The 25,114-nt window shown below is 38.0% G+C and overlaps 2 protein-coding genes across 3 annotated transcripts in view; both read right to left on the reverse strand.

Annotated features, from left to right (window-relative positions):
* Positions 1-2,777: 2,777 nt before the first annotated feature.
* LOC307153946 (uncharacterized protein) lies at positions 2,778-9,299 on the reverse strand. The gene is made up of 5 exons (XM_079863761.1): positions 9,173-9,299; positions 5,173-5,523; positions 4,873-5,013; positions 4,438-4,490; positions 2,778-3,996 (listed from the first exon to the last, which is right to left on the reverse strand). Exons 2-5 carry the CDS (start codon positions 5,507-5,509, stop codon positions 3,907-3,909), a joined length of 621 nt encoding a protein of 206 aa, XP_079719887.1. The 5' UTR covers positions 5,510-5,523; positions 9,173-9,299; the 3' UTR covers positions 2,778-3,906.
* Positions 9,300-11,654: 2,355 nt separating this feature from the next.
* Positions 11,655-25,114, reverse strand: part of vipr2 (vasoactive intestinal peptide receptor 2) — a 30,046-nt gene continuing 16,586 nt past the window's right edge. The window contains exons 5-13 of one of the 2 annotated variants that reach the window (XM_079862515.1): positions 19,676-19,773; positions 19,187-19,322; positions 18,261-18,411; positions 17,113-17,173; positions 16,871-16,940; positions 15,564-15,655; positions 14,903-15,038; positions 14,553-14,594; positions 11,655-13,559 (exon numbers count right to left, since the gene is read on the reverse strand). In XM_079862515.1, the coding sequence (XP_079718641.1) occupies positions 13,386-13,559; positions 14,553-14,594; positions 14,903-15,038; positions 15,564-15,655; positions 16,871-16,940; positions 17,113-17,173; positions 18,261-18,411; positions 19,187-19,322; positions 19,676-19,773 (960 nt within the window). In that variant the 3' untranslated portion in view covers positions 11,655-13,385. The remainder of the gene's footprint in view (positions 13,560-14,552; positions 14,595-14,902; positions 15,039-15,563; positions 15,656-16,870; positions 16,941-17,112; positions 17,174-18,260; positions 18,412-19,186; positions 19,323-19,675; positions 19,774-25,114) is intronic. The other variant, XM_079862516.1, reaches the window with a different exon arrangement.

The raw sequence follows: 25,114 nt of genomic DNA on the forward strand, positions 1-25,114 counted from the left end.
ACTGGATCAGGGTGACTCTTTTAATTCAGGCTAGCGAGCAGCTATTTAATATCACACTCACAACTGTCTACTCACAGCCTAGCAACCATTTATAGCACCCTAGTAACCGTATAGCAACATAAACCAGCCATAGCTCAGAGTCAGAATATCATAGAGATCTGGGGCAGTCAAGGGGGAGGGCGATGATTATGGCATTGTGATATTGAGTGTTGTTGCCACAGTAAACACCACTCAGTTACTTCAGAAAATGTACCTATTGTAAATGTAAATGTATCTTTTTGCAGCAGCAGCAGAGCTCAAAGAAATAAACCAGCTGAAACTCATGTGTTCTAGCTCCTGACTTCTACACTACCACCACTAACATCATCCATTAGTAACTACTGTAGCCTACTATTAGTAACTCCCGACAAGAAGTCAGACAAGGAGTTTACGCCTGCTGTGGTGGAGGAGGATAGCGCAGACCATAACCCGGAGCCTGAACCCCAAAGAAAGTCTGACCAGGTGTGTGAGCCGGCTACATCCGTACCAGTGGGAGTTTTGGTGGAGTTGGACACTGAGGAGGAATGTGCTTATCAATTGGGAAACAGAGGTAGTGCTCCCCACCCTGTATCTTCTGTGTTACCATCATCACCACTGGTCCTGCCCATCCTTGAATCATCTGTGCCTTCATTACCACTGGTCCTGCCCAGCATAAGTCCAGTTTCATCGCCCTGTTTAGAGTCTGAGTTGTCTCGTCCCAACCTCTCTCTCCCATCTCCTTATCAAGATTCAGCCAGTCCTTCAGTCAAGTCAAGTCACCTTTATTTATATAACGTGTTTTACAATACAGATTGTTTCAAAGCAGATTGATAACAGGAAAATAATGCAACAAAGTTTGTTTCCGCTGTACAGCAGATCTAGAAGAAAATAGCTGAAGTAAATGCAGAAGCTCCGTCTTCGCTGGTTCCCTTCAGCCCCTTGTCTTCTCCCCTGATGCTTTGTTGTGTGGACAAGCCTCTGGTCTTACAGTCGTCAGCTTTTAATGCTTATTTTAATGCTGCCTAAAATCAAGTGAAATTCACCTTTCTGCAATCCAGTTCCTCAAAGACACCAGTAACAGTAGCAGAAGCACACAGACGACAGATACTGATGATCACTGAATCATGATGACTGATATTATTTGTATCCTGCTGCTCTACATATTCAGTGATCTCATCTACACTCAACAATACAGAAAATGCTGAAGATTATATGCATGACATTGCTGAATATGTTCATTTCATTGGTATATTTAAGTCGGGAAAAAAGCCTTAAATGAAGTTTCGTTTTTGAAGTAAAATTATTTACCCTCACATCATTCCAAATCCATATGAATTATTTTGCCATCTCACTGACAGTGGGCATGACAATTTTTCCATGTGTAGCCCAATTTGTCCTGCCGTGTGGATAAATGTCAACCAGGTATTCCTAAAACCAAGATCACACCCTATACTCCCTATTTAATACATTAGACAATTTTGTTTAAATTCAATCAGTAATCATGCGTTTACTGAGTTTACTCAGAAATAAACTATACTGAAACCCACATGAAACAGAACAATGATGAAATCATCCACAAAAATAAATGTGCTTGCAAAAGACAGGGTGTAGCCCAAGTTCCGCTTTATTGACTATTTAAGATAAACCAGCAAGTTTCTTGCATATATTCTCTCAGACACAAGCAGTGAGAGTTGAAGATCGACTGTGACAATGGAGACACAAAGGATCCTCATGAGGAGTTTGGCTGTTGTGGTTTTTGCATCTGTGATCTGGACTATAACAGGTAAAGTGCTTGAAACTGTTTGTATATTATTATATCTGATGGAACGGTGCAGAATATTGAGGTTTACCTTGTTCTTCAGTCTCAGCAGATGCTGATCAACTGGCGATCAACTGCTGTACTGTCGTCTCCAAAACAAAGTTGACTGATCCTATCATCGGTTTCAGGCTGCTAAAAAACCAAACTCTTCCATGTCTGAAGGCCATTGTGTAAGAATCCCAGTTCTTCTCTAAAGAAAACATGTCATGATTAGAGATCAACAGCATCTGAGGCTAGATTTCTGTTTAACTTTTTCATTCTCTTTAACAGCTTTAAGACTAAACGAGGAAAGTTCTGTCTTGATTGGAGACAACCATGGGTGAAGGAGGAAGTTAAGCTTTTGTAAGTTAAACCCAACAAGTGTTGTGAAACATACCTGAATTTGTAACAACATAATCTTATAAAGTGTTGCATATTTTGTATAGTATTCTTGTATTCATATTGTTTTGTTTTGTTTTACAGGAGAGCTCAAAACAAACGCCAAACTTCCACGCCACCACCAGCATCATCTATCAGTAAACTTGTAGTGGACTGACTGGGTTTTTCTAGGGTGCCAACTTATATGTCTACTTATAAGTACAATTTTTCAATCTTAAAGTCAGTCCTACAGAGTATTCAGCTTGTTACTTTTTAACAGATGAACCCTGTTGAACAAAAGACAATAATATAACAGATAACAATAAACCAATTTGCATTGCATGGATGTTTTGTATTAATTTCACTCTCCTGCCTTAGAGGGATGGTTCAGAGTAAAATCAACCTAGGGTCCTTTGCACCATGACCCCGAGCCAAACACCCCCCACTAATAATTGTTGCAAACTGGTACTACCAACAAAATATTAGTGCATTCCTGGAACTGGGTGTCGTTAGACTATATACTTATGCATCGCTTTCTGCCCGGACTTTTACGTGCTTTTCCAAAATCACGGAAGTGACCTCGACGTCCGGGTTAGCGGTAGCATGAGCCGTCAGGCAAGTGTTATTTAAATAAACTCCTGATGTACTTACAAACTTTCCAATGCCTCATTTTATGAGTACAGAACCTATTTGTACTTCTGTAGAAGTTTGGTACCATTCTGAGCATTATTAGTGTAATTATTCAAGTTCAAACAGATTATCTTTCTCTCAAAATCGTTCAATACTGTTTATGCATCAGTAAATCAAGCCAGTGACTAAAAGATCAACTTCACATCGTTTCTCTTAGTAGGCTGAAAATAATCTTATTTAAACTGTTTAAATTATATACAGAATACGATCAAAGAACGCTCCATTTCCAATCGCCAAACTGAAAACTGATTAACTGAATCAATCCACATATTGTCCTTTCAAACAAACATCATGCATTAAAATAAGAAATGGTAAATGGTAAATGGTAAATGGACTGCATTTATATAGCGCTTTCACAGACCCAATGGCCACCAAAGCGCTTTACAATATTGCCTCACATTCACCCATTCACTCACTCATTCATACACCGACGGCGGTGTCAGCCATGCAAGGCGATCCAGCTCGTCGGGAGCAGATATAAACTCATTTGCAGTCTTGTGGTGAGAATTTCCATCTGTTGTTCTCTGAAATGATCACACACTTCTGGACCGGCTGTGGTCTGTAGCTCAGATACAACAGCACATTTCACATTAGTGGTTCACTGTGGTAAAGCGCTGTGTGTGGTTATAAATGTCCAGTGTGACTGACAACTATGAAAAACAAGATGTGGTTGACGGTCACTAAACTATATGGTTGGCATGAAAAACATTTAGGATACTCAAAAGTCATTACCTAGACATCACCCACAAGCAAATGCATCCAAAAGTTTTACTTCTTTGTTTGTATAATATATGCACTTCTTTAGAAGTGTTGCTTTTTGCTTTTTTACCTGTTTGTAAATTTCATTATAATAAATGTATTCATCAAGCCAATGTTGTTTAAAGTTTAGTCAGAATTTGGTGCTTTATGATGCCACAATCAAAACAGGATCATTTGTTTTAACATATTCAGTGCAAATTCAATAACTTGTTAATGTGTGTGAGCGCAAGACATGTTAAGTGTAAGAATTTTGAAATTATGATTTAACAAATATTATTCAGTGGTGTATAAATAACTTCAGTCTGTGTCCATTCCTCACGTCTCATCATAAAGTGACCAAACTTTATTTCACCCTGGAAAGCAAAAAGAACAAGAATGTGATCAGCTTAAAGATAACTGAATCAGAATCAGAGTCAGAATGAGCTTTATTCACCAAGTGTGCGCAAACACACGAGGAATTTATTCTTATTTATTTTTCAGGAGCTCTTACATGCATATTTACATTTATGAAAAGAACAGAAAGAACATTTAAATAATCAATATATATTATATATATATTAAAATATATAAATAATGTGATATAATGTGTAAATAATGTGAAAATAAATAAATAATGTGGTATACATCTGGAACAGAAGACTTATGTACAGATTTGTGCATTATGTACTGTATATACAGCTGTATAAATAAAATATATATGTATTTATACAATATCTAATTTTTGCCTCTCAAATACTGACAACTAGGAAACCTGCAAACTTAAATTACAGCAGAAATGTATGAGAGATTCTGACCTGAACACTACTGTGAATCCAGTCCTGGTGCAGGTCATTAGTTCTTGCACAACCTTTAGAGAAAACAATCATACATAAACATAGTAAATATAATGTAATCAGTGTTGGGTGTAATGCATTACTTTAAGATATTACTCTTAGTTTTTCAGAAATTTTATTACAGTTACTACTGATGTAATTGCATCAAATACTGTATAGCCTATTCTATATAAAACAATAGTGGATTTAACATCTAATGTTAAAATGTAACGTAACCTCCCTTTAAATGGGGAGAAGAAAAATTTCAAGAATAATTTATGCAATTTTATATTATTTATTAGAAAGAATTAAAAGAGTATACAGTACTTTTTAGAGAGAGTAACTGAATGTAATCAGATTATTTTAAAGCTGTCTGATTTTATCATGGAAATAAAATCATGTTTAAGTAATATTCACCTTTCTGTAGTCTTGTTGCTCTCCAACACACACAGACACTTGACACCAGTAACAGCAGGAGAAGCACACAGACGACAGGCAGCCACGGGCTGATACTGAGGATCACTGAATCATGATTTAAAATATCTCCAGTGCTCACATCTACACATGACACAGAAGAATACAGATTTCTTATTCAGTTTGAGGTTTGATACATAAGATGATGCAAATAAACATAATGATACATAAGATGATGCAAATACATATGATAAAAATACACTAGAAAAGTGTTCAATGAAATAATCTGCGAAAAAATCTTACCTTCATAGTCCAGTTTTGTGCAGTGAGATTGCTCAGTCATATAGTCCATACAGCAGTAGAGCATCAGATCAGTGTCAGTGATGTTCATCAGAAGCAGAGAGTGAGTGTTTGTAGGAGAACTAAGAGCTTTTATCCGTCCAGTGTAACTTGAGTGAATATTGGAGGGTTCTGTCTTAGAGTTACCTCCATACAGATATTCTAGTCTCACAATTCTTACAAATGTTTGGTTTCCATTTGTAATGATCCAGGTAATCTCTGTATCATCTTTAATGCTACAGGGGAGAGTTGTGTTTCCTCCTGGATGAACTTTCACTGATGATCCTTCAGTGACAAGCATTAAAACACTAAAACCTGGAGATGAAACAATAAAAAAATGTCGATCAAAAATGTTTTGACGGTGATCCCTTGATGATCTAGATCATGGTCATTTACATTTTAATCATGTACGTCCAGTCCTGCTCCTGGAGGGTCACTGCCCTGCAGAATTTATGTCTAACCCCAATTTAACACCTGAACCAAAGTAATCAAGGTCTTCAGGATTACTAGAAACTTCCAAGCAAGTATTTTGAGAAAAGTTGAAGCTAAAAACTGCAGGGCATAGACCCTCCAGGACCAGGATTTGACACACTTGATATAGCAGATGTTTTTATCCAAAGCAACTTACAAATAAGGAACATGACAAGTATTTTACCATTCCATAGTCAAAAATATGTCAAATTAGAGCATTTGTTTGCTTCTCAAATATAATTTTGCATACTCACTTAAAAACTGTCTTAGGATCATTTTCTCTCTCTCTCTCTCTCTCTTTGTGGTTTGTAGCCAAATACAATGAACATAACATCACAGTCACGATGTTAACACAGGAAACTGCAGTAGAGGATGTCACCTCAGGATGTCAGTTTACATTTAGAGCTTGCCTTGTAGATTGACAGTTCAGTCCAGTTTAATAAACGGATTGGAATCCTACCTTCACAGTACCTTACCTGTTTGAACTAATGGCCACTAGATGGCACTGTTTTAAATGTATTGTTTTCTTTTCAACACAATAAATATTCTACGGAGCCTATGGAAGCTTGTTTCCTCCACAGAATAAAAAATAAAAAAGGTAATTGTGACTTTTTATCTCGCAATTCTGTTTTTTCATCTCTATTTTTTATTTTTATCGAATTGTGTGATATAAAGTCGCAATTGTGTGTTATAAAGTCAGAATTGCGTGACACTGACATAAAGTCGTAATTGCATGTTATAAAGTCAGAATTGTGAGATATAACTTGCAATTCTGAGGAAAAAAATCTGTCTTTTTTTCCTTAGAACTGGACTTTATAACTTGCAATTCCGACTTTATATCACTTCTGAGAAAAGATTTCAGAATTGCCTAAACTCGCAATTGCGAGAAAAAAAGTCAGAATTGCGAGTTTATATCTCTCAATTGCGAGTTTTTCACACAGGGCTCTGGTTTAGATTCTGGCCCATAAACATATTCAAGCTTCAGAAATCAAAATCAGTTGTCACTTTATGATAACATTGTGATGTTCATCAATTGTAAGTTGCTTTGGATAAAAGCATGTGTTAAATGATTAAATGCAAATGATCACATTGATCCAGATCATGATTGTTATTGCCAAGTCAAGTGATTTCCATCAAAACATTTGGTCATGAAATCACAGTTATTCATCTTGTTACAGTGTTTTAGTGCTTGTCACTGAAGGATCATGGTGAAAGTTTATCCAGGAGGAAACACAACTCTCCCCTGTAGCATTAAAGATGATAATACAGATATACAGATATTACATGAATGTTAAAACATTTTGGTTAAAACATTCTTAAAACAAAGTGGTCTCGAGTCCAGAGAATAGGGACTCGAGTCCGAGTCCAGGACTCGAGTACTCCATCACTGCCCGTTACATCATAAGAAGAATGGTATCTACGCTAATGTTAGTCTTTCTGTTTATTCCGAGGTTTACTGAAGTCAGCCGGATCCGGGCCGTATCCAGATCAGATGGTGGAACTGCGCCTGGACCCATCCACGACGCATCCCTGAAGTGCCAGCCTCATCAGCCCTGTGAAGGCCTCATCAACACGACAGCCATCGGCACTGATCCTCAAAAATCTCGCCTCTGTACCGGCGTGATGACTCCAACTTCCAACCAGATGGAACTGGATAATATTCTGAATGTTTTGATGCCTGAGATCTGCCTGAATCATAATCACACACTGTTCGTTCGTTGGCCAGTTCTGGCCCCCGACTGAGCCTGGTTTCTCCCAAGGATTTTTTCTCCATTCTGTCACCTTGATGGAGTTTTGGTTCCTTGCCACTGTTGCCTTGGCTTTTGGCTTGCTTAGTTGGGGACATTTAATATTCAACAATATTATTCATCCGCCTTACTTAAGGTGGACGATGATGCAATTTTCTTCTAGAAACAAACTTTGTTGTATTATTTTCATGTTATCACTGTGAAGCTGCTTTGATACAATCTGTATTGTAAAAAGCACTAGGCCTATATAAATAAAGGTGACTTGACTTGACATAGACATACAGTAAACTACATTAAAAGCTTGATTTTCACCACAGGGGGACTTTAACACAATATGTGTTGGAATTAAAAATTCCAGTAGGGTGCTTTGAGTATGGCAAATTGACCAATAGAGGGGAGCAGAGAACACAGAATAAAGTCATAGACGAGCATTTTACTAGAACGAGAGAGGAATAATTCAGACTTCTTGTGAGCATCTTGCTGTTCTCCTTTGCTTTCCTTCCTTATATCAGCATCTTAGGAAGCAGCTAATATGTTTCAATAACAGAACAAGAACTTATTTGAGGTATTCCTGTCTCAGGACTTTTTGTGCCATTCATATCTGCCTCTCAGGAACTTTTTTAATCAGCAGATTAAAGCCAATACTCAGTAACACATCATGTAAATATTTTATTAAAATAGCTCTTGTATAGTTTAAAGTAGGAATAATATTCTCAGAGTACATCAGTTAATTGAATGATACATTAAAATGTTAAAATTCACACCCACACCATTGCTATTGTCCTTGGCAAATCTCATAATTCATACATAGCAACCTTCTGATACAGAAATATTCTTAAAAACATGCTATGGTCTGGAGTGAATTCTGTTCCATCTGCTGCTGTGATCCATTTATAGTACAGACTCTCGCCCACCCAAACTTCACAAGCAATGCCAAGAACAATGTGGTAGACAAGAAAATCAAACAACACATCATTTGTCGTGTCATTAATCTGTGTGGTGACATGGAGTCTTTTTTCACCTGGCACTATAAGAACAATCGTCTCTTGTGGATTATTGCAACATCTAATCTAGTAGAACATCTATCAATTTCATTGCTCCACACCAAAGCTCCTAATTTGTGTTAAGCATTTAAGAAACATCAACAGCCCGTTTACTCTCTACCTCATGGATATTTTAGACCCGTCCCTGGAGACGGAGTTCAGAGTGTTCTTTTTTTTTCCTGGTCAGGAAATTCATTATTCAAGGTGTATAAACCCCCCATCTGCTGCCTGTCTGGCTTAAACGCTGTCCATCTGAGCCAGTGGAAATGTTTGACTCCATCACCTCACTGTAGCAGTGCCACAAACAACACACACGTTCATAAATTCAACATCACCTGTTGTTGATCTGATATTTGTAATGTCATGCCATGTAGTACCATGGTTTTTGAATAGGAATCGATAAAGCCATGTTTTTTTTTTTTTTTTTTTTTTTTGATAATTTAACATTTTAATACTGTAGTTTTGTATATGTATGATGATAATGCCATGCTTTTTTAAATGTACCAAGCTAATACCACAATTTCTGTACTATCAAGGTATCATAGTATTGTCATCTTATACTATAATGTACTGTAATGTAATGGTAAACAAAATCCATCTTCAATTTAAAATAGTATGTACATAGTTGGTGAAAAATGTTTATTGTTTTTGGATTTGGCTTTTTTTTAGGCATCAATATCAGCATATAAACTCCTGACTCACCTGGGCACGAAGGTCCTCTCAGAAAAGACCAGTTTCTCAGTGAGAGGTTTCTGCTTACAGCAGGAGATATCGATGAGGCCAGCCTGAGCTCCAGAGGAGAACAGGATAGAACAGAAGGAACTCCTCGCTGTGTGGCGACATTGACAAGCAGGGGGCAAATGCAAAAGTACAGCTGTTCCTAGTGGACAACATGTTTTCAAAGACTCCCAGACATTGTATGTGTGAACAGGGGTCAGTGAGCGGTCATGGCATCCCAAAAGGCCATTTCAATCCTTCTAAAGCTTATGCCACCCAATTACGGATACCAGTCAGCAATTTACATGTGTACATTTGAAATGCCTGTCTATTTCCATCTGATGCAAGGATTCTGAAAGCAGATTCGCAGTTCCCAAGAGTATAGTGTGTGGAGGTTTCCACTTCACTGGCTTTTGAGCACACGGTTCTAACTGTTGCCACATCCACAGGCTGACAACTCAGCTCTTGTCACAGGATTGGATGCATGTCATTTCAGCCTAATACCCATGTCAAATGAGTTAGCTGAGGCACAGAGGTCAACAGCGGTGATAAGTCGGGACGAATCGTGAGGGATCATTGCCAATGTGAAGCATCTGGAGATTTTTTGGGTGAAGGGATAAGGCACAGGTGTTCATTAGCAAGTCAGAAGCATTTGATGTTGTCTAATGTAGGCAAATAACTTTCACTTTGCTAATTTTCTTAAAGTTGTGACAGGAATACATTAGCACAACATTTACAAATTCCATTGGCAAAACTGTGGCTATCAACTGGCTTATTTTAAACTTTTATCAAGAAAATGTAAGTTGCGTTTGCCTATGCGAAACTCACTGAAAATAATAATAAATGAAAGCTAAATCGAAATATTTACAACAAAAAATGACAAAAGCACAAGCTTAACTTTAATTCTGAACATAAAAAAGCTAATCACAATTACGACAGGCATATTGTATGTGATTTTCATGTGATTTGGGCTAAGAAAGGATGCTTTCATGAGAAATGCTAAGATGTTGTAGCGATTAGCTTATTCTAAAATGCTACAAACATCATATTTCTGCTTCATCATATAACCAAAATCCCCATAGGTTATTACAAACACTCGATGATGGTTTAAAGTGAGTTATGAGTAAAAGCGTAGTATTAATCCCAGGAATTGTCATGGGATTAGCTTGATGCTAATTGTAGCTATAAGCCACCTGTTACCAGACACGATTATATTTCAGAATGTATGTTGTCAAAAGAATTCACATAAGGTCATAAGACAATGTTTTGATTTCTAGAAAGTATTTTGAAAATGGTGGGTATGTATATCTGGATCAAAGTGGATGGGAAAGTTATTATGCAATAAAACGATTTCAGTAAGAATATTAGTTACCTGGGCAGTAATGCATTACTAGTGATGCAATACAGTAATACAATGACTTTTTGCAGTAACTAGTAGTGTAACTATTTAAGATTTCAGTAATATTTCAGTTACTAATAAAATAGCTGGTTACAACATAACTTTTGTTGCTGCAACCCCTAGTGACTTGAAATCAAACAATCCAATCACTCCTAGATCACCATGCAAGAACACTGTTGTCAAATGTAAGTTGTGACATTACTCTGTAATTAGTTACACTACTAGTTACTGCAAAAAGTAATTACATTACTGTAACACTTTACTAACGCATTACTGCCCAACACTGAAAATAACACTGGTTGGATTGGACTGGTTGGATTGAGCAAAAATGATTAGTTAATTGCAGGAAATCGCTTGCAAACACTGCTAATGAGCAAAGGGCAGGAGGCCTGAAACTGCCATGGCAGTGTGCCATCCTTTATTCCCTAATCTTCATTCAAACAACTGTTACACTGAAGGCTGCGAAACTCCATAATCAGGCTGCGTGAATTACCGTGAAATTTAATTTGTGACATTCTGTCAGTTCAATTGTTTTTACGGAGTTGATGGCACATCTAAACGGATCTGCTTAGGAAAAATAGTGAAATAACATTCTGCTAGGGTGTTGCATGAAGAAACAGTGTGGATGTGGAAGTCAGCAATCTGAAAATGAGAGGTGTTATTCACTGTTTTTCTCTGTCTTCAAGGAGGAGCATGTTCACTCCTTTTTGAGCATACAGGAAGGCGATAAGACAACAGACGGCAATAGAACAGGAAATGAGTCAAAACAACATCATCTGTGTTTGATATAATCTGTGTTGATGGTGAAGCTGATTTGTTGATCGGCAAGGGAGAAGTGTAATCGTATTTCACTGCTCCTTTTTTTAGCATCCCATTTATCGTTCCCTTCACAAACCGGGATCATACAAACAACCTTATCTACAATATCGACATCGCACGTCTAAATTATTTTGCCGTATTAAGTAGATATCAATTACGGCAGTATGAATCGCTGGTAGAGTTAGAATAAGTGGTGAAAATTAATTTCAAATTAAATCAGCTAAATAGTGATTAAAACAGTGACTGAATACAGTTTAAAAACGTCCACATTTAATGAAAAATCTCAATACAGCTTACAAGAAACATTCAGCAAAAATGTAACAATTGCAAAAACTGAGAACAACTTTTCAATGAAAACATTGCATACGGTTAAATATAATAAAAGAGAAGTGCACAACGTTATTTACATCATGTCAAACACGCTAGATTCTTCACAGAGGCATACTGTCCTCCAAAATAAACAACGGAAACCCTCCTTCAATATTTCGTTTAGACAACACACAATTCCTTTCTGCCAGGTCTAATTAAAGCTCCATCTTTTCTTCTCCCTCTGACAGTCTGATAATGATGCTGAATGCCCCTGCCCATGGCATCTGTGTCACTTTAGATGAACGCAAGCTTGCACGTGGTGTCCCGGGGACCTTTCGCTCTTCAGGCCCGGCTGTAAGAGATCCGATCTCCTCTCCAAGCCATTGTGGAGTCTGTGGACCGCACTTCCCAGAATCTGTTTGCGACAATAACGCAGAACGCAGCTCGCACTGAAATGTCACTTTCAAACTCGCTGTGTTTTGTCAGCTCACTTGACCTAAATCTGCGTCCAACTGTCTGCTAGATTAATTATCTGTTTTTCAGTTGAATGAAAAGAGCACAGGCAGCAGGATTCATTGCAGTGAACAATTCCCCAACCCCCCTGACAATGTGAGGCAGAGCAACACAAAAGTGAAATAATCAGAAACGCCGTCAACACCTTCCATTGAAATGACTGATCAGTGGGATACGAAATAAAAGAGTTTGCGAAGTAATAACAGTGAGTCGCGTTTGGTTTATCGCTGGATCTTTTTGTAGGCCAACTAAATATTTATGCCACATACTCATTTCATTCATAAGACTTTACTGAATCTCCTCGCATAATAACGAAGAAATGAATTACATTCACATGCTAGAATATATATATCCTGGAAAAAGTATCTTATATCTGAGAGAGCTCATACTGTGGCTTTTCTCCAGAAGGTATAAAAAAAAATCCCAGGGGTCGTATAATGACAAAATGGCATTATGTAATGCTGCAGACACAAGAACAGTTCAATATCAGAGCAAGAATTTTTGCTTTTTCTTACAATCACCACTTTTTGTTTGAGTGAACGACTGTCTTTTCAGTGTAGGTCAGTGTCCGTGTGTATCTGAAGAAAGACATATTCTCCTGAAATATATCCGAGGCTAATCTGGACGCTTCCAGCGGTAATGTCCTCTTTGTGAAAACCTCACATTAGAGTTTGGTATAGAGGTGACCCACTTCTTGAATTCATCCAAGAGATGTTCTTGGGGTGGCGGCTGTGTTTTCATGTGTTGATAGCATGGCACAGCGTCTCCATGAGTCTAAGAAATATCCTGTGGGTCTTAAGTAGCATTTACATAACACTATTATATAATCTGACCCTAATGCTATGAAAGTGTTTACAAAAGAACAATATACTGTATGTGATCAGAATGATAGTTTTTAATGCACCAATACTCTCACTCACAGAGGTTTGGTTTAACGTTATTTTGGTTGGCAAGCAAGATTTTGCATTGAACTGACAACACACTCATGCCTCATGGAGATGCTGAATCCTCATCATGTCTCCTGCATGTCAATATCATGCTTCAGAAAGCCTCGTCCTCTTCAGCGTAAAGCTTTTGAAATAGAAAACGAGTTGTTAGCCGAGGGGCAGTGAACTAAGAGCATGATTCATATAGCGCCACTTCTGTTCTTGGGATGTCTCACACCACGGTGGTCTCAGTCTGTAGGAAAGACTGGGCTCTGGAGTTACGATGGAATTGGGCCATGTTTTCCGTGCCATTTCTGGATATGGACGAACTGTGCAGACGGTAGTCACGGCCGATGTAACGCTTTAAACGCAAACTCCGCCACTTTCTCTTGAGTTCGCTCTGGACCTGCAGAGCAGTCAAATATAAAACCCAGTATCATTAACACAGCCATACACAGCGTGGTAAGTCAACATGAAATCAAAATTGTACCAATTTATGTACTCAATACACATTCCTTGACTCATTGTAATTCATTTATCAGTGCAGTTATTTCAAACAAAAATACTTGCTAATGTAATGTAATTACTTGCTGCTCCACCTTTGAAAAAACTGTCACCAATCCCTCTTATTTTTTAAGCCTTCAGTTCTAACAACATCATTTAGACAACTTTTCATGATTCAATCAATCCCAAATTGGTAATATAGGGTCCAGCTTGCATTTTTTTCTTTATGTCAGACATTTATTACATAATTGGCTGGTTTCACAGACACTGCTTAAGCTAGTCCCAGACTAAAATGCACGTTTGAGCTGTTTTAACTGCAACTTGCACTGACATATATTAAAATAACCTAAGCCCTGTCTGTGAAACAGACACCTATGTGTTGCGAATGTTTCATATTGACTTTAACTAGGAAGGAATACTACGGCTCTGTTCCAAAACCTAGTGAGCTGCCTGAGCAGGAGATAGCATTTTAAGGCATCATAGGCATGGAAATGAAAGGTGCTGTGACTTAATCATATTGCTTTTTAAGATACTTTGTTTTGACCAAATTCAAAGGCAAAAGCCAATCCTAGAATGCATTGCTACATACTAATACAAAATGGTGTCCAAGGCGAGAGAAATGTTGATTATAAATAATGTTTCATTTGATATAAAAAAGCATTGCTAAAAACGTTCAGTGTAATTAAAATGTATTTATTTATCCAAATAATGTGTGTGTGCTATGCATTTTAATGCTTATTAGAATATATTGCTTATCTTAGCTACATGCGAACATCAAAGTCTAGAGCTATTTGTGTTGCTGCTTATGTAAAGTGTTCCAAGTCGCTCATTTCTAGGTTTTGGAAAAGAACTGAAGTGAGATATGTTGATAAGATTGATAAGATTGCACACTGACCTCACTATTCAAAAAACAATACAAAATCGCAACCACCAAGCCCTGTGAAAGGAACATAGAGAGTTAATGTGGTACAATATTAAAAAAGCAAGAGTCGGTAAGATAAAATGTTTTTGAAAGAAGCATTCATAAAGTAGACCAGTTTTCTACTTTATTATATACTTTATAATATAACTTATTCCTGTGATGGCAAAGCTGAATTTCCAGTTGCAAGAAACATATTTTATTATTATGAATAGAAAGTTCAAAAGAATAGCCTGTATTTGAAATAGAAATCTTTTGTAACATTATAAATGTCTCTACTGTTACTTTTGATCATTTTAAAGTGAACACTCAGGCATATTCCTCACCTGAAATGATCCCAGGCCAAGGTCAAAGAATATTTTGTAGTTTTCCATCTCTCCATTTTCTTCTATGATGTAAACGAAAACAACATAGTTGATGCCAAAGAGAGGGATCAAGAGAAGTGTGGATTTGGCCAACCTCCTGAAAACAGAAAGAGGAGTAACAGGATTTGGACGGAGTGATAAGGAGGGACCCCTTTTATGATAGCATGGCAATTTTTGTCAAATCGAGAGTTATTACCAAGCATACAATGGAGAGCTCCAAACCGAAATCTTTAGAAGAACAAAAAGGGAAAAGTGCATCTGGGAGAACCATCAAATAGGCAACAGCCTCTCATGCATTAGCGACAGGGCATTCAAACACAGAACGTGCCACTCTCAGCAGAACAAAAACTCAGATTGCAAAAATCGCAACATAAATATTTCACCCCCATTTCAATGCAAATATATTTAGCACTGCACAAGAGATAGTGGAAGCCTTGGATAAAAATGGAAAGCAGTCATCCATTTCCATCTATTTTTCAGAGATTCATGCTAGAATGCAACTCCTGGTAAATGTAAAAGGGAGATCTCAGCTATGACCTGAATAGCACATAAGAGGATTCAAACATGGTGGCTGATGCCATGTTTGCAAAATAGAGTATTAGTTGGCATCCATTTGCAATACCTGTACTGAGACTGATCGTTTCCACCAACATCAGGACACCTCAGTTTCTGGACCAGGATTCGAATGATGCTGATGAACAGAATAAAGTTGAACTGTAGAACACATAAAGGAAGAGAACAAGATTTTATATCATTCCTCTTTTATACAATGACATTCTCCAGACTAAACATTACCACTGAATCCTGTTCACTGGATCTGACACAAGAAGATCTCAAAACATTCTGTAAGACTTGAACCAGATTACAGGATTATTGCACACACTGTAACACGTGAAAACGTGCAGTTGCTGCCTTAAAGGAACAGTTCATCCAAAAAAATTATAATTCTGCCACCGTTTACTCATTCTCAAGCCGTTCTAAGCCTATATGACTTTCTTTCTTCTGTGTAAAAAAATGCCTCAGTGCTCCAGTGTTGACCCCATTGACAAAAATATATTTGTATATCTTATCCACAGTAGTCAGACAGGTTTGGAATGACATGAGGGTGGGAAAATGATGACAGAACTATCAATTTTGGCTGAACTGTCCCTTTAAGGAGTTGATCTGGCCTTTAAAATAACACTACAAAAATAATATCATGTGTTTGATTCTTAAAGAAAACATTGAAAGCACCAAAAAAATTGGGATTTGGTCTGCCAAATGCATAACTTCAAATGTAAAATGATCATCTCCAATTTCCATCTTGCTTTAATCCATCAGACAGATAGTAAAAACAAAAGAGGGCACCTGTTTCTGTTCCTCATAATTAATCCCGCCATAAAAACCCAAACCAAAACAAACAGAACATCTTGGCCAAAGCTTCATCGACCAGTGGGATTCTGGGTTAGAGAGACGTAGATACATGGTAGATGGTGCTCTGTGAGAGTTATCTAAACACATGAATTACCAGAGTGTGTTTGCCAGAAAAACATATGACGTTTTTTTATAATTATTGCATTCCTAGGTTCCAGAGGGCTGAGGAACATTTTGACCTGGATGCGTTCGGGCAAAGCTGTCAAACACTGCCATCATGCTGTCCAAAGACATTTGATCTTTTGCAGGTGAGGGTTTACAAAATGGAAATGGCACAGCGGACACAAGAGAGAGCCCTGGCACGTGTGCTGAGAGAGGCACTTGTGACAGCATGTTTGCTCGCTCTTCCTGACATGCCTGCGCTCACGTCTCATCCAGGACATGGAAACTGTCCGTGAGACTCAGCACATCCCAGTGTCTGCTTTGCTGGCAGAATCCCTCCCTGCCTGAAATAATGCATACAGTATGAGGCTGGTCTCAGTGTGTTTATAAGTACTGGTGTGAGGTTATACTCACAATGACAGATGCCATAATTGGCCAGTTGATCACCCGCCAGGGAATCGGAGCGTCATTTCTCTCCCAGCATCTATTAAGAGAAGACATCAAAGAGTTACAAGTGCTTTCATAACAGGAGTAGCAAATGGGAATGCGTTTCATCTTCTTTTGCCTCATTTTAATCTCTCAGGTTTAAATATCCGCTATTAAGAGTCTCATGTGAGTTCTGTCACCGTCTGATTATGCTGTGCTCAACTGCTCACCCTGTGTCCTCGAGGTAAATCCTACACACAATCCATGGAATCACAAACACGGTGGGGAATCCTGGGGGAAGGAGAGGGAATGATAAAATATCAAGAGACTTTGTGCTGACATTCCTTTGTGTAATCAATGTAAATATAGGCTACAGAGAGAGAGAGAGAGAGAGAGAGAGAGAGAGAGAGAGAGAGAGAGAGAGAGAGAGAGAGAGAGAGATAGACGGAAATAGAGGCAGACAGACAGATAGATAGACAGACAGACAGACAGACAGATAGATGGATAGATAGATGGATAGACAGACAGACAGACAGACAGACAGATAGATAGATAGATAGATAGATAGATAGATAGATAGATAGATAGATAGATAGATAGATAGATAGATAGATAGATAGATAGATAGATAGATAGATAGATAGATAGATAGATAGATGGCAGATAGACAGCATCTCTGCTCGGACACCTGCTGAAAAATCTGTTAGTTGAGTTTCCTGTTGGGAGGTGGGCCACTATCTCTAGACAGAAGAAGAGCTGGAGAGGAAATGCTGGTAAACAGAACATGATTAAAGAGGCCATGTTAGTCGTCACTGTCATGATGAAAGAGAAGCTTAATGAGGTGTTGATATGATGAGTCTAGCAAGCCACGCCCAACCCTGTCCTCTAGAAGTGAATGAAGATCCTGCTCTCCTTTCTCTCGCCTGGAAACTCCAGAGATGCAACAAACTACAAAGACATACTTATACATAATGCAAGACAAACAGCCTGAACAAGACACGTCATGTTGTTCCCTTCGCTGTTTTTCCTCTGAGTAGTGGGCGACATCTATTCAGAAGTGTTTGAATGAATTAAGGAAGAGACATTCAGTGCTACACCGTGAAGAGGTGTGTGTTCTCAAATGATTTTCTATGCACGCATCTGTTCATGTCAGACAGGATGAAAGCAAACGCATTAAATGCAGTGGGAAGTGGAACTTTTCTAGGCTTCAGACTCAAATGATCCTTTATTTACTCAAATACCTGCTTGAAAACACTGACATCAATAGCATTAAAAGACTGAAAAGTAATTTTGAATTTATTCTAAAGGTTAACAAATGATTTTGGAAAAAGGAAAAAGGTCATCAAGGTCAGTGTCAGTGTTTCTAATGAAGACTCACCCCATCCAATGAGGAGATAGATGATGAAGTGTCTGTTCTCGGAGAAGATGACCATCAGTAGGGTATGTAGGTACAGACCTTCCACCAGCAACCAGTAGAAGTTTGCCATGATGAAGTAGTTGAAGATGATCAGGCTGGCCTTGCAACCAATCTAAACACAAGCACAGAGAGCTGCATTGTGTACTACATATCTCTGAAGCAAACCTGTGTAAAGATTTGGGGTTTTATGGTCTGCAGTGACAGAAATAACCACCTTTTAAAACGGATGAAGCATAAAATGTGTTTAGTTGACTATACATGTTTTGGCTTAGCTCAGTTCAGACCCTTAAAGGTGAAGTGTGTAATTTTTTCGATGTTAAAATACTGTCTCATATCTCAGTTTAATGTGCTCAGACAGCTGAAAGTAAACCATTTGTAAGGTTGGCTTCCTGAAAAGTATTAGCCCTTTCAAACATTGCAATGTTTGTTTGATCTGCCTGGTATGCCAATTTCTGGTTTAATGCTTTGAGATTGAGGCTGGGATTATGGGGTGATGTGGTGTTGGGAAACAATTAGTATTTTTAGTTGTTTAGTGTCACTAGTTGTGCAGAAATTACACAGTACTGTTCAAAAGTTTGGGGCTGGTAAGATTTTTGTGAATTTGTGAAACGGTGACGTCATGCGCATGCGTACTACGTGTTCAGTCTGTAGGCACGTAGTGCTTCTTTTCAAAGTAACATCGCCAACTACTGGTCTGGAATGCATAAAACAGCGTTTTTAGTCATTTACGCGGATCTATGTGAATGGGGATCATTTTGACAACGTTGTCGCCTGTACGCGAAAAAAGCATATTGGTATATTGGTTTTTGGTATATTGTTGTCATGTAAACGTACCCTTAATTACATGAATTTTCTTGTGGAACTTCTGTATGGATGGAGTCACTCACCAGTGATGGCTGCTTTGTACATTCTACGTTCTCGTGGGAAAACAGAATGGCATCTTTGACCAGCACAGCGATGGCCCTCAGTATGAAGGAGAAGAACAGGTTCAGATGGATGTAGTTCCTGGTGCAGTGGAGTTTTCTGTTGGAGCATGACAGTGCTGTAAATAAACATAGCCTCTTTCTATTTTAATTGTGCTTATGGTTAGTTTGTGAGAAAAAATGCAAAGACGTCTTAAGCACTGTTCCATTCATCACATCTCCAGACAACTTCTTAAATTAATAACTTCATTTCAGCAAGATAATCACTATCGGGTTAAAGTCGTGCGCCAAGCATAATGTTTATCCTCAATGTCAAAAAGTTTAAAATATAGTCGTTCAGAAGCCTGCCAAATGATTACAATTAATATAAGACAGGCTCATCCATCCATACAAAGTGTGCTGTAATATAAAGCAGACTCAACTACTGGAACTATTTAAGACTCTGTTTCAAACCTGAACAGACAGAGGATGGTGCTGCCGGTGATAAGTGCGATGAGAGAGAGACTGTGTCCGAGTGTGTAAAGGGCCTTCATCACCGTGTAGAAAACAAGCTGGACAGAGAGAGAAACACTTGTATTTGCACTCCATTCACTCCAAGGCATGTACACCATTATGCATTTGTCTGAAAAAAGTCTGTTTTTGATTCAAGTGGATTTTAAGTGCTTTTAAATGATTTCAAATAACTTTTTATCTTTGAAAATAAAGTTGCCTGATTATTGTAGGCAAAAAAAGAGATGATTGTAGGTTTTACAGTATAAAAGTATGTCTACATTTGTCTAGTTCATGTTGCACATTTTCCAGAACATTTAAATTCTGTCATCACCCACCTACGCTCATGATGCATAAAAATCATTCTTTTTTTTTCCCAGTAGAATAAAATGTCAAAGCTGCCATTTCCACATAACAGAAATGCATGATTAACACTGGCTGTCCAGTTGCAATTTCACTTGGTTTATTAAAAAGGTATTCTGTATGATCATTTTACTTAAGCCGGGTTCACACTGTACGATTTTGGCCACGATTTGTCTGTCTGAGACAAATTTTGCAAATCCTAAAAGATTCCTCTGATCCTAGGCTAAAATCTGAAGTCTTTGATCGTTAGTTTGACAGCCAATTAATGACCGTTGCGATCAAAGTTGACCTCTGACAAAATTCTGACTGAGTCAGAAGATTTGACTCAGTCCTGCAGTGTGACTTCTCCTACGATGACCGTCAAATTGTTTTTCAAGACAAGCCACGACCAAAATTAATGTTAGAGATTTCCTTGTAGCCACCATTTCAATCCTTCGTGTAATGCAACTCACTGTCACCAAACATGTCATTGATTGATGATGTAAAACTCCGGCTGAGTGTTCTTGTGTGCGTCCGTTTTTAACGTGTCTTGACTGTCGTACAGTCTGACATTAATGACAACTGATATCGTACAGTGTGACATGGCTTACAGCGGGGATCATGTTCGTACAGTCTGACAAGAAACAATAAAAGGATTATTATAAATCGCACAGTGAGCACCCGGCTTTACATGAAAAAATACAAATCTAAAATGAATATATTAAAATAATATTGGGCAACATGAACAATTTCAAGTTAAGCACAATCTGTAACCCAGACTATCCCATTTTACACGGTGAACCAGATTTCACCAAGTGCAACATGTTCCTGGATCAACATCTTTGTTGATTCTGAAACAACATTCCAATCAACCAGTGTTCATGTCACATTCAGGCCTACAACCAGGGTTAGGTGCTTCTACATCAGTGTTATTCACCTATTATTTTCCTGATTTTAGGGATAAGTTATGGGTAGGGTTAGTGTTAGGGATATGATTAGGACAAAATTTTCAGACAGGAATGTCTGAAATACACTTTAAGATGAACAAATACGCTTTTGTAAAATAACATCACATAACAAGGATGACAGGGTGAATAATAACCATGGAAATGGCTTGCTGGACAGGCAGCTGCTTGGCGGTGGAAGAGTGTGATGAAGCTCAGACAGATTCATCCCCCATAAACAGCATTCTTTCAGTCTGACTTACTACATGGCACACTGGAGCCAGAGCACCCACTCATCAACATTAACAACACCAGGAACATTCCTCCTGCACTACTTTAAACATAAAGCTGAAAGAAACATTCAGCGAAATTCTCACAAATTCACCGTCAGATGGTTAAGAATGTTTTTGTCTGTGTACGCGTTTTTGCTTTGGTTTCAGAGCATTGATACATTCGTGACTGTATGACTGTATGACTAAAAATTTATTTGTAGTGTATATTTTGTGTATTTGATAGTTCATAGTTAGCATTTTATGTGTCATAAATAAAAAGTTCGCACTCTTTGAATAATTTGACAAAATTATTGGAAAAGACAAAAAATGTTGTTTACAAATAATATTTTGATCTTTCTTGATTTTATTAACTTCACAATTGGGCAAAGTATAATGCGTTTAAATAATATTGAAATGGTTTATACTTTATACTATACTGGAACAAGGATTAAAATATAAAATGTATAAATAAAAGGCATTTGAAAATAGAATGAAGAATGAAGGCATGTTAACAAGTTTCCAAGAGAGTTTGTTTAAACAAAAAACAAAAATGTTGGAAAAAAACGCCCATAAATCTATTGGTTGACATTTCTTTTGTTTTGCTATCTTTCTTTTCAGGCCTGCAGGTTAACTGGTGTAGCAGTTAAAAGGAGGAGACAGAAACCAGCCTCTGTGCTGGCTTTAGATGAGATGAGGGATTGTTTCCTTCTTCAGACAGTCTCTTATTTATTGCTGGATGTGATTTGTGTTTCAGGGAATGCCCATGGAAAACTTCTGGAGAACTTCAGATTAAAAGTGACACTAATATGGCACTTGGACCTCAACATGCGGTGCAAGGCCTAGGAAAAGGTGAGCATTGTTTAGACGATGTCTAAGTAGTCTATTTAGACTTAAAGGGGATGTGTGTCATTTTTTTATGTTAAAATACTAGGTTGATTATCTTGAAAAGTGCACTATCAAACAGTGCTCTGCAATATTTCATCCCACATAGCAATGCTGGCTCAACCAATGACATGAGTTTCAATGGCGGGATTATCAGATTTTCTGACCAATAGCAGATGATGTTTGAAAACTGTTTGAAAACAGTCATTAATTAAAAAATTCTTTAATTAAATTCTTTAATAATCATTACTTTAATTATAAAGTGATGCAAAAAATACCCAACAAATCAAAGCCAGATGCTTTTATAAGCCTCTGTCTCCTTTAAAGTGATTAGTAAATGATTACATTTGAATACAACCTTCAGTCTAAAGTACTAATTTAAGGGTGAAAGACAAACCGGTCTATCCAGACATCAATCAGGCAACCCTAAAGGAATAGCAGGTGTCCTTTTAAAGAGAATCAATTCCCCAAGTTTAGAAGATCAATGTCCAATTTAATTCGTCAATGGGCTTGTTTTAATTTCTTTGAAGGTGCCCAGGGCAGGACTTCTTTGAAGCGAAGCAGGATGGGTCTCAAGAAATCAGGTTTCAGACAGGTTTGACTCAAGGTCGATCAGTGTTCTTACTAACGCCTTAGGAGGACGACTTCAGTCATCTCTGCTAATTTCCACGAGAGAACTCTGCGAGGATGGGAATGTGCCCTCTGCTACTGTCTCTCTACCCTTCAGGAAATTGCTTTAATGTTTCATTTCCCCTGACACAGGATCAGAATGAAAAACAGCGAACTGTCCCCTCATCGCTCAAATGAGCAGCGCAGAGTCAACTGGGCACCATCCCAAACCACACCGCTGCCAACCATCTTACCGCGGAACATGTGCTGAACTCTGGGTGATGTCTAAACATTAAAGAACAATACGCAAGCACAATAAAACAAGATTTTTTTGGTGCAAAAAAAACCTTTACTAACATAAGACTTGCTATAAAGTGTAGAAAAGCCTTAAGTAAATCAAACTTCTCATTTATTTAAACCATTCTATTACTGTAGACAAATATACACAGTTTAAACGTTTTCTTTTATTCAGCAAGGATGCATTAGAGGGATGGTTCGGAGTAAAATCATAGGGTCCTTTGCACCATGACCTCGAGAAACACCTCCCCAGAAGCCTTTTTCACTTGGTCGAACATTATTAAAGTTAGAGCTTATTTAGAGATATCAGCCGAATGCCTTAGTGCAGGCGCTAATGGATCCTAGGCTGTATCTCGTAAATTACCCCACTAATGATGCCCAGAATGGTACCAAACTTCTACAGTAGTACAAATAGGTTCTGTACTCATAAAACGAGGCATTGAAAAGTTTGTAAGTACATCAGGAGTTTATTTAAATAACACTTGCCTGATGGCTTATGCTACTACTAACCCGGACGTCAAGGTCTCTCCAAATCACTGAAGAGACCTCGACGTCCGGGTTAGCGGTATGCTTTTTGTTTGTTTTTTGCAGAAACCCATTTCCACTTCAGTCAACTATACAGTACGTGAATCAAACCATTGCTTAGATGTCAAACAGGTTCTAATGAAATCCAGTTCAAATCCAATTTACATGCTGGATCATCCCGTTTTTGTGTCTTTAGCCTCAGACAGGCTGATTTGCACCATTTCAAGGCTGCTTCAGTCACTGCATGCATCTCCTTTCAACATTTAGCCAATCAGAGCAGGCCGATGTGTCAGCATGCCTTCTCTGATCCTTGGTATCACCTCAAGTCGCTCTGACAACTCACTGCGCTTCAGAGGGCTGATTATCCAGCCATAAGAGGCGTTTGCCCTCGCTGCTGGAGACCACGCTTGTCCACAAACACTCAAAACCACACGGTCATGACAGGGTAAAGCAATATAAAACACACAACACATGTGCTGACATTTTTATAGAAAATCCCTCTAATAAAAGCGGATTTCGTTTCAACTTTCTCGAGTTATAGCAGCTTTGAGCCCTGTCATCTTCAAGTATTCGTTTTCTCTGAAATACAGTATTCCTCCGGGTGCAGTTTAATGTCAGTTTGGTGTATAACCAAGACTAACATTTCAGCATCATAATTTATTAAATTGTACAATCTTACATTCAAAATGCTTTGGCTGAACATTCGCTCTTGCCAACTGACTTATATGTTAATCTGGTACATTTTAATACTTAATAGGACATTTATTCGTCATAATAACTTTAACGGAGTATAAGATACTTATCATTTGCATTGAAATCCTTATTTGGTTTTTGTGTTAAATGCTTTTCTTTCCCTCAGACGGCTGTTTAAGTTAGAATGCAGGGGAGGTTTCATCTGATTATGTTGGAGACTTTTCTTTTTTTGTCAAAATGAAAGTTTTTCCATATGGCCTCAAACATACAATAACTTAAGCTTAAGGTTCCCAACGTTCCTATCGTTCCCTGCATTCCCAAGGCTCCCTACCCCTATAAAACAGCACAGATCTATTAAGAGCGCTTATTTGATAAACAATGCCATGAAGAATTAATGATGCTGCAAATCTTAAGGCAAAACAGGTCATGGGTACGAGTTAAAAACATCTCATGACTTATGTTTTGACTAAAGGTTACAAAAACTAGATGGGGAAATTTTTTTTTCATTTTTTATTTTTATTAGGGAGAGTTAAGTTTGTGGGATGTTCCCTGATGCCCCTGTAATGGCAATAAAGAGAGAACATAATAACATTGTCAGGTGTTTCACTAGTTACAGCTTATGAATAAATGTAAAATAAGCCACAGTAAGCTCAGTTACAGTTCACCTCATTAGTTCATTAATAGGAAAACCAGTTACTGATATTTTCAATTTGGTGGTTTAATCTGAGGAAGATTGTGCTTATGTGTCACTACATGAGTTATGGAGGAGGGGAGGGGGGGGGTTGTTTTAGGACGCTTTAGATTATGCACATCATGACTGATGTTTTCTTTATTACATG

Source organism: Squalius cephalus (assembly GCF_949319135.1).
Source record: "Squalius cephalus genome assembly, chromosome: 25".
Lineage (NCBI taxonomy): Eukaryota > Metazoa > Chordata > Actinopteri > Cypriniformes > Leuciscidae > Squalius > Squalius cephalus.